Source organism: Coregonus clupeaformis, chromosome 19 (assembly GCF_020615455.1).
Source record: "Coregonus clupeaformis isolate EN_2021a chromosome 19, ASM2061545v1, whole genome shotgun sequence".
In the NCBI taxonomy this organism is placed as follows: domain Eukaryota; kingdom Metazoa; phylum Chordata; class Actinopteri; order Salmoniformes; family Salmonidae; genus Coregonus; species Coregonus clupeaformis.
The window spans coordinates 9,566,354-9,577,227 of record NC_059210.1 but is presented as its reverse complement, the minus strand read 5'-3'; the positions used below and the strand labels follow the sequence as shown (position 1 = coordinate 9,577,227).

Here is a 10,874-nt window from a genome sequence, read left to right as displayed (position 1 = left end):
GAGGGATGGAGATGGAAGGAGAGAAGGGGAGGGAGGGGGATGGAAGGAGAGAAGGGGAGGGAGGGAGATGGAAGGAGAGAAGGGGAGGGAGGGAGATGGAAGGAGGGAGGGAGATGGAGGGAGGGAGATGGAAGGAGAGAAGGAGAGGGAGGGAGATGGAAAGAGAGAAGGGGAGGGAGATGGAAGGAGAGAAGGAGAGGGAGGGAGATGGAAGGAGAGAAGGGGAGGGAGGATGGCGAGCACGCAGACGAGCTTCCCTGAGATGGTTTCTGGCAGTTTGTGCAGAAATTTTTCGGTTGTGCAAACCCACAGTTTCATCAGCTGTCTGGGTGGCTGGTCTCTGACGATTCCGCAGGTGAAGAAGCCAGATGTCAAGATCCTGGGCTGGCGTGGTTACACGTGGTCTGCGGTTGTGAGGCCAGTTGGAAGTTCCAAATTCTCTAAAACGACTTTGGATGCGGCTTATGGTAGAGAAATGAACATTAAATTCTCTAGCAACAGCTCTGGTGGACATTCCTGCAGTCAGCATGCCAATTGCATGCTCCCTCAAAACTTGAGACATACACGGCATTGTGTTGTGTGACAAAACTGCACATTTTAGAGTGGCCTGTTATTGTCCCCAGCACAAGGTGCACCTGTGTAATGATCATCCTGTTTAGATCAGCTTCTTGATATGCCACACCTGTCAGGTGGGTGGATTATCTTGGCAAAAGAGAAATGCTTACTAACAGGGATGTAAACAAATTCGTGGACAACATTTAAGAGAAATAAGCTTTTTGTGCATATGGAAATGTTCTGGCATATTTTATTTCAGCTCATGATACATTGAACCTACACTTTACATGCTGTGTTTATATTTTAGTTCAGTATTTATACTATATATATATATATATATATATATATATATATATATATATAACAGCACCAGTCAAAAGTTTGGACACACCTACTCATTCCAGGGTTTTTCTTTATTTGTACTATTTTCTACATTGTAGAATAAAACTATGAAATAACACATATGGAATCATGTAGTAACCAAAAAAGTGTTAAACAAATCAAAATATATTTTATATTTAAGATTCTTCAAAGTAGCCACCCTTTGCCTTGATGACAGCTTTGCACACTCTTGGCATTCTCTCAACCAGCTTCATGAGGTAGTCACCTGGAATGTATTTCAATTAACAGGTGTGCCTTCTTAAAAGTTAATTTGTGGAATTTCTTTCCTTCTTATTGCGTTTGAGCCAATCAGTTGTGTTGTGACAAGGTAGGGTTAGTATACAGAAGATAGCCCTATTTGGTAAAAGACCAAGTCCATATTACGGCAAGAACAGCTCAAATAAGCAAAGAGAAACGACAGTGCATCATTACTTTAAGACATGAAGGTCAGTCAATATGGACAATTTCAAGAACTTTGAAAGTTTCTACAAGTGCAGTCGCAAAAACCATCAAGTGCCATGATAAAACTGGCTCTCATGAGGACCGCCACAGGAAAGGAATACCAAGAGTTACCTCTGCTGCAGAGGATAAGTTTATTAGAGTTACCAGCCTCAGAAATTGCAGCCCAAATAAATGATTCACAGAGTTCAAGTAACAGACACATCTCAACATTAACTGTTCAGAGGAGACTGCGTGAATCAGACCTTCATGGTCGAACTGCTGTAAAGAAACCACTACTAAAGGACACCAATAAGAAGAAGAGACTTGCTTGCGCCAAGAAACACAAGCAATGGACATTAGACCGGTGGGAATCTGTCCTTTGGTCTGATGAGTCCAAATTTGAGATTTTTGGTTCCAACCGCCGTGTCTTTGTGAGACGCAGAGAAGGTGAACGGATGATCTCTGCATGTGTGGTTCCCACCGTGAAGCATGGAGGAGGAGGTGTGATGGTATTATGGTGTGGGGGTGCTTTGCTGGTGACACTGTCTGTGATTAATTTAGAATTCAAGGCATAATTAACCAGCATGGCTACCACATCATTCTGCAGCGATACGCCATCCCATCTGGTTTGCGCTTAGTGGGACAATCATCTGTTTTTCAACAGGACAATGACCCAATACACCTCCAGGCTGTGTAAGGGCTATTTGACCAAGAAGGAGAGCGATGGAGTGATACATCAGATGACCTGGCCTCCACAATCACCCAACCTCAACCCAATTGAGATGGTTTGGGATGAGTTGGACCGCAGAGTGAAGGAAAAGCAGCCAACAAGTGCTCAGCATATGTGGGAACTCCTTCAAGCTAGCTAGCTAACTTTATAGCATATATCTTACCTGGATTTCAATTTCTGCTGGTATCTTGACCTGCGCGGCGACGTCCTTCAGTGGTTGGTATAGTTGTTTTCTTCATATATGTATTTTACCAAGGATTTTTCTTGTTGTTAGTGGTTTACAGAAGTACTCATCAGAGAAATGCTCGCTACAAACCCGTAGATCCAACGCACAAAGTCTCTGGATGGGAGTGTTTATGCGTCTTTGCAGAACAACTAGCCAAAAAAAGTACATCTGGGTCATCCAAAGGAAGTCCGTTAAAAGTTATCAAAATGTGTTTTCTCATTGCATTGTCGCATGTTGAGATTGCACATCTGCAAACCATTTTCAACAATATTCAGCAAATAACCTAACAACAAATCCTACTTCAGTCTCCTTGTCTAAACGCCTGGATGGTCTTGTGAGTGACTGACTGACAACGTAACTAGTTAGTTAGCTACCTAGTACCAGTGCCGGTAGCATGCCCCATATTTACACGTACACAGTAGCGAGAGTAACAAGGAAGTACATGCATGCCAGGAATTATCGCTCGAGTTCAACAAAATGGATTATGACGTTGTGGATAAAGTTCGGCATGACACAATTTAATGTGTACAACATCTGAAGACCTGCATCATGAAATACGTATTTTGGTGTTATTGTTAATTATTTTTCGAAAATCGAAAAAAAAAGTGTCTGAAACTTCTAAAACATGCAATTTACATTTAAAATACAGCTCAGGGTCCTAAATTGTGAAATTCTCCTTTAAATCTGATGTTAACCAGGGGTGGCAGGTAGCTTAGTGGTTATGAGCATTGTGCCAGTAACCGAAAGGTCGCTGGTTGTAATCCCCGAGCCGACTAGGTGAAGAATCTGTCGATGTGCCCTTGAGCAAGGCACTTAACTCTAATTGCTCCTGTAAGTGTCTGCTAAATGACTAAAATGTAATGTCATCAAGCAGGCACCAACTCACGTCAACATAAAGCTCCAACCCATTAATATGGAACAATATCACCACGAACACTCCCTCCCACGCATGTGATTAACAATAGAATATACATAAATGTACACTTGAAAGCCGAGAAGGGCCTGGTGCACATTGGATTAATGTGATACAGATTTCAAAATAATGATTTACTATCTCATAATTATGAGTTACTATTTTATAATTATCTCATAACTCGTAGTCAGATTATTTTGTGGGGGTTGCGGGAACGGGCTTCCATATCTGCGTCTACTAGCGGTAACCGAGTGAACAAATGAAAGCGAAGCAGTCTCGAAATGGATGCAGGTAGTTACAGCTAAGTTTCTGTTTCTTTTTTGGAAGCAATACTTCACTACTTCACGTTTAGTTAGGATTACATTACTTGGTCATTATACATAAGCTATATGTAAAACCTATCTGAGCATAGGCTCAGAAAAAAAACACAAAATATCGAAGTGTGTTCTAATGGCGAAGTTTTTCCTTGTACTTTTTCTTACTTCCTGGTTGCAACATATTTTTCCTCAGCCTACCAAACTCACTGACAATGTTGAGATTTGACTTTGGCACGAAGATTACGCCAAATCGCTCATATGGATTGGCAACATTTTCCTTGGAATAGACAAATTAAAAGTGTCGGAATGTCAATGGAAGACAGAGGTTGTCTGCGAAAGTCCAGAGAAAAAGAGACAAACTGATTTAATACATTTCCAACCATGGAAATCGAGAATGGTGCCGTGAGAGAAGGTGACGTCGAGCAATGTTTTTGGTCAATCACTATTTGTTATATCACTTTTCTATAATGGTTGGTATTAATAATTACAAATTTGACCAACTCGACAATATTGGTTTTAGTCATACATCATTGGTTTTAGTTTAGCCAAGAGTATTACAGTATTTACAGTTTGAAGGATTTTATCAAGTGCGCATACTGGTCGAAATAAATTGACTGCCATTGTAATTCGTTAGCAGCGAGAATAATGCGTTCACATGGGCGAGACTCTAGCTATCAGTCCAGATAATGCATTTTAATCATTGGTAAAACATTTTTTTTATTTTTGCATAAATATTTTTATATAGTTTTTTAACAATATGCTCACCAATGTTAGACCTACCTCAAAATATATATGTAGAATATAATCAATATGGTTGTTAAAAGTGCAAGACACCTAGAATATAATTAAATAGAATGGAATATAATAGAACATAATAATTGAATATATCAATATGTTATTTACAAATGCAATATGAATAGAATAGAATTTATCAGTATGGTAGTAATAAACACAAGATGCATAGAATATAAAATAAAATGCATGGCACCTTTTGGTAAAAACAGAACGAGTTTGCAACTCTACAGTAGTCATTTGTTAACCTTGTTCCTGTTGCAACTTCCAGGTGTGTTGGTACCTGTGCTACCAGGTTCGAAGAACTTCGACAAAAGCATTCGGCCTCCACTGCAAAACTCGTACATGTACAAGGAGTCTAAGCAGTCTTTCAGATACAACTCTGCTTTCTTGATAAACAATGATACTCTGCAGGAACGGGTCAGTATTTCATTATAGTACATGGTAAACTTTGGTGTACGGTACCCCGGCCTTGACTCTGCCCATAGAGTCCAGTGTATAGTATCTGTGCAATACTTAGTACAGGATAGTATATGTACTATTACATGATAATGTCTGTGTAATACTTGACAGTACATGCTAGTATATGTACTGTTACATATCTGTGTAATACTTGATAGTATATTTGTGTATTACTTAAGTTGTTTTGTGCTGTCCATTCAGTCATTAAGTACATATTTACAGTGGGGGGGAAAAGTATTTAGTCATCCACCAATTGTGCAAGTTCTCCCACTTAAAAAAATTAGAGAGGCCTGTAATTTTCATCATAGGTACACATCAACTATGACAGACAAATTGAGAGAAAAAAATCCGGAAAATCACATTGTAGGATTTTTAATGAATTTATTTGCAAATTATGGTGGAAAATAAGTATTTGGTCACCTACAAACAAGCAAGATTTCTGGCTCTCACAGACCTGTAACTTCTTCTTTAAGAGGCTCCTTTGTCCTCCACTCGTTACCTGTATTAATGGCACCTGTTTGAACTTGTTATCAGTATAAAAGACACCTGTCCACAACCTCAAACAGTCACACTCCAAACTCCACTATGGCCAAGACCAAAGAGCTGTCAAAGGACACCAGAAACAAAATTGTAGACCTGCACCAGGCTGGGAAGACTGAATCTGCAATAGGTAAGCAGCTTGGTTTGAATAAATCAACTGTGGGAGCAATTATTAGGAAATGGAAGACATACAAGACCACTGATAATCTCCCTCGATCTGGGGCTCCACGCAAGATCTCACCCCGTGGGGTCTAAATGATCACAAGAACGGTGAGCAAAAATCCCAGAACCACACGGGGGGACCTAGTGAATGACTTGCAGAGAGCTGGGACCAAAGTAACAAAGCCTACCATCAGTAACACACTACGCCGCCAGGGACTCAAATCCTGCAGTGCAAGACGTGTCCCTCTGCTTAAGCCAGTACATGTCCAGACCCGTCTGAAGTTTGCTAGAGTGCATTTGGATGATCCAGAAGAGGATTGGAAGAATGTCATATGGTCAGATGAAACCAAAATAGAACTTTTTGGTAAAAACTAAACTCGTCGTGTTTGGAGGACAAAGAATGCTGAGTTGCATCCAAAGAACACCATACCTACTGTGAAGCATGGGGGTGGAAACATCATGCTTTGGGGCTGTTTTTTCTGCAAAGGGACCAGGACGACTGATCCGTGTAAAGGAAAGAATGAATGGGGCCATGTATCGTGAGATTTTGAGTGAAAACCTCCTTCCATCAGCAAGGGCATTGAAGATGAAACGTGGCTGGGTCTTTCAGCATGACAATGATCCCAAACACACCGCCCGGCAACGAAGGAGTGGCTTCGTAAGAAGCATTTCAAGGTCCTGGAGTGGCCTAGCCAGTCTCCAGATCTCAACCCCATAGAAAATCTTTGGAGGGAGTTGAAAGTCCATGTTGCCCAGCGACAGCCCCAAAACATCACTGCTCTAGAGGAGATCTGCATGGTCTGTCATAGTTGACGTGTACCTATAATGAAAATTACAGGCCTCTCTCATCTTTTTAAGTGGGAGAACTTGCACAATTGGTGGCTGACTAAATACTTTTTTCCCCCACTGTACATCATAAAAGCAATTAACTTAATGTCAGTAGGATGTTGTTTTTATTTAAATGTTTTACTCTTATTATTATCTATCCTGGTGCCTAGTCATTTTACCCCTGCCTATGTACATATCTACCTCAAATACCTCGTACCCCTGCACATTGATCTGGTACCGGTACTCCCTGTATATAGCTTTATTCTTGTGTATTTTATTCCTCTTGTGTTATAATTTTTTATTTGTCTTATTTTTAACTCTGCATTGTTGGGAAAGGGCTCTTAAGTAAGCATTTTACGGTAAAATCTGCACCTGTTTTATTCGGTGCATGTGACAAATACAATATTATTTTATTTGAGATAGGCTAAACTCTTGTTTGTTTTTTGACAGTATGAGGCCTTCCGAACAAAGAGGAGAGACATGGGATACTCAGAGGAGGAACTGGAGGAGTCCTATGGCTTCTTGCTGTTTGACGACGAAAATAAGGTAACAAATAAATAATTCAATGATGACCCGCGTAATATCTCACACGAATGTTTATAGCCATTTATACATCTCTATCTCTGTAGAACACTTAAAAGGCAAATACACACAATGTATTCTCCCAAAACATTTATTTTATGGAGAAACCCATATCTAACTTTGTGTCATAGAAAACGACCTCAAAAACATCGTAATCAAAGTTACTGGTCTCTAATAATCACTATTCTTCTATTTTAAAGGCAAATAAAGTGGGAGAAACTGGTGTTGTCCCTGGACACAGCACATGCTCAACGCTTGGAGATCCTTCAAAGGGTAAATGAGCTGCGCCATATTGAGTAAATAACGAGATATCAGACAAGACGCCTGGGTTTTGAGTTCCACAGCACGGAAGTTAAATACACTAGGACAAGTCAATAACAAGAACAGCCTGTCTTGGGTTAAGGAAAACTGGTTTGAACTATTTCAACTGAAAGCTTTTCACGTCATCGAACAAGGCCTCAACTAAACAATGGGGCAGTTCTAAACTTTTACATGTTAAATATAGAGGGAACTCACATACTACATGACATGGAGTTGTCTCTAGCCACGAACCTAAACTAATGCTATTTGAGTGTGCACTATACGACTAAAGACAAGTCAAAGCATAAGTAGTGAGATTTAAAGAAGTTTGCTTACTTAGATAATGGTGTACTGTTTCAGGTGTACTGTTTCAGGTGTATTGTTTTAGGTGTACTGTTTCAGGTGTACTGTTTCAGGTGTATTGTTTCAGGTGTATTGTTTCAGGTGTATTGTTTCAGGTGTACTGTTTCAGGTGTACTGTTTCAGGTGTACTGTTTCAGTACATTTCTGGTCAAGTGTCGCTCTGCTTTTGAAAATGAAACTGCTTTACAGACATGACAGTGTAAAGAGAAAGTGGAAGGAGAGACCAGTGAAACTTAACTCTAGTAGTGTTTGCTAGGACCAGAGAGTAGCGTTAGTCAATACTTAGGGGCCTGCAGTAAAAATGTTTGAATGATGGAGAAATTAGATTTTACCTGGGGCGGCAGGTAGCTTAGTGGTTAAGAGCGTTGTGCCAGTAACCGAAACGTCGCTGGTTCTAATCCCCGAGCCGACTAGGTGAAACATCTGTCGATGTGCCCTTGAGCAAGGCACTTAACCCTAATTGCTCCTGTAAGTTGCTCTGGATAAGAGCGTCTGCAAAATGACAATGAGGGAGAATTCTACTTTATCAACAGATTATTAGGAATGTTATGAGAGTTTAGCTCTGAACTTACATACAATGAAACTCTGGTAAATATCTTTCTTTGTTTGAAGTTAGAATTCCTCAATAGAAGTATACGCTACTTCAGGTTACACAGTGAGCAAGCCTGTGTGCGGGGGCAGGCCCTAGTGGAAAAGGGGGAGGGTGGTGTAAGATTGTCTACGGTTGGACAAAGTCAGCTATTTTTTTATCTACTAGGCCCAGATTGAGATAACTGCCGTAGTTATGGAGGAAGGAAACAGTGGTCAAAGTCCTTGTGTGGACTAGTGTTCTGTTTCGTCACCTTCAAAGTTTACAGTTCTAGATGTGTATGAGATCGCCATAGAAACCCTGTAAGAGTTTAAGCATATTTTTTTCTGTAGCAGTATAAGAGGACTTTTTGTCAGCCCTTTTCATTAACTTATTGTTTCTTCACTTGTCACTTCTTATGTGCTTCAACTCGTTTTTCCTGTTTTGTCACCGGTAGGAGAATCAACATGATACAGGTTTCTTTGCTTAGATTAAATGATAAGGAAAGGGAACATCTAACCACATATCCGTAGCATGTACAGTTGAAGTCGGAAGTTTACATAGACCTTAGCCAAATACATTTAAACTCAGTTTTTCACAATTCCTGACATTTAATCCTAGTAAAAAATCCCTGTCTTAGGTCAGTTAAGATCACCACTTTATTTTAAGAATGTGAAATGTCAGAATAATAGTAGAGAGAATGATTTATTTCAGCTTTTATTCCTTTCATCACATTCCCAGTGGGTCAGAAGTTTACATACACTCAATTAGTATTTGGTAGCATTGCCTTTAAATTGTTTAACTTGGGTCAAACGTTTCGGGTAGCCTTCCACAAGCTTCCCACAATAAGTTGGGTGAATTTTGGCCCATTCCTCCTGACAGAGCTGGTGTAACTGAGTCAGGTTTGTAGGCCTCCTTGTTCGCACACACTTTTTCAGTTCTGCCCACACATGTTCTATAGGGTTGAGGTCAGGGCTTTGTGATGGCCACTCCAATACCTTGACTTTGTTGTCCTTAAGCCATTTTGCCACAACTTTGGAAATATGCTTGGGGTCATTGTCCATTTGGAAGACCCATTTGCGACCAAGCTTTAACTTCCTGACTGATGTCTTGAGATGTTGCTTCAATATATCCACATAATTTTCCTTTCACATGATGCCATCTATTTTGTGAAGTGCACCAGTCCCTCCTGCAGCAAAGCACCCCCACAGAATGATGCTGCCACCCCCATGCTTCACGGTTGGGATGGTGTTCTTCAGCTTGCAAGCACCCCCTTTTTCCTCCAAACATAACGATGGTCATTATGGCCAAACAGTTCTATTTTTGTTTCATCAGACCAGAGGACATTTCTCCAAAAAGTACGATCTTTGTCCCCATGTGCAGTTGCAAACCGTAGTCTGGCTTTTTTATGGCGGTTGTGGAGCAGTGGCTTCTTCCTTGCCGAGCGGCCTTTCAGGTTATGTCGATATAGGACTCGTTTTACTGTGGATATAGATACTTTTGTACCTGTTTCCTCCAGCATCTTCACAGGGTCCTTTGCTGTTGTTCTGGGATTGATTTGCACTTTTCGCACCAAACTATGTTCATCTCTAGGAGACAGAACGCGTCTCCTTCCTGAGCGGTATGACGGCTGCGTGGTCCCATGGTGTTTATACTTGCGTACTATTGTTTGTACAGATGAACGTGGTACCTTCAGGCGTTTGGAAATTGCTCCCAAGGATGAACCAGACTTGTGGAGGTCTACAATTGTCTTTTCTGAGGTCTTGTCTGATTTCATTTGATTTTCCCATGATGTCAAGCAAAGAGGCACTGAGTTTGAAGGTAGGCCTTGAAATACATCCACAGGTACACCTCCAATTGACTCAAATGATGTCAATTAGCCTATCAGAAGCTTCTAAAGCCATGACATCATTTTCTGGAATTTTCCAAGCTGTTTAAAGGCACAGTCAACTTCATGTATGTAAACTTCTGACCCACTGGAATTGTGATACAGTGAATTATAAGTTAAACAATCTGTCTGTAAACAATTGTTGGAAAAATTACTTGTGTCATGCACAAAGTAGATGTCCTAACCGACTTGCCAAAACTATAGTTAGTTAACAAGAAATGTGTGGAGTGGTTGAAAAACGAGTTTTAATGACTCCAACCTAAGTGTATGTAAACTTCCAACTTCAACTGTACCTGTGTGCCACAAGACTGTGTTAGCCTGCTGTGCGAAAGCCTAGGCATTAGCTTAGGGAGCCAACAAGTTCATAATCTGTGTGTGGTGCCAATTCTGCCAAACCCCTCAGTTAAATTATGCAGTGTTGGAACTGTAAACCAATAAACCTATAAAAAAACAGTGTGAGGTTTCACAGCCTCTTCCAAATGTCTCACTTCTGCATTAACTGGCTGTGTGTTGGGCTTGGCAGTTGGCACCAAAGTATTGGAAGTCCTACGCATTGAAAATATCTTAGACCAGGGGTGTCAAACATACGGCCCGAACTCAATACTCAATATACTACAATATAACACATTCACCAATTAACCAAATCCCTTTGGCTGTGCGATGCATTTATTCAATAAAAATAATAGAGGAAAGTGGGGTATGTTGAGCCATTTTTTCACTCAGCATATAGTATTCTTTCTAACAAAGATATCTGTACTGAACAAAAATATAAGCGCAACATGTAAAGTATTGGTCCCATGTTTCATGAGCTGAAATAAAATATCCC

General features: G+C 40.4%; 1 protein-coding gene across 4 annotated transcripts in view; it reads left to right on the top strand.

Annotated features, from left to right (window-relative positions):
- Positions 1-3,499: 3,499 nt before the first annotated feature.
- LOC121531610 overlaps positions 3,500-10,874 on the top strand; it is a 29,021-nt gene continuing 21,646 nt past the window's right edge. For 2 of the 4 annotated variants that reach the window (XM_041836919.2, XM_041836917.2), the window contains exons 1-4: positions 3,552-3,975; positions 4,627-4,775; positions 6,798-6,893; positions 7,130-7,202. In XM_041836919.2, coding sequence (XP_041692853.2) covers positions 3,945-3,975; positions 4,627-4,775; positions 6,798-6,893; positions 7,130-7,202 — 349 coding nt within the window. In that variant the 5' untranslated portion in view covers positions 3,552-3,944. The other 2 variants (XM_041836916.2, XM_041836915.2) reach the window with 2 other exon arrangements.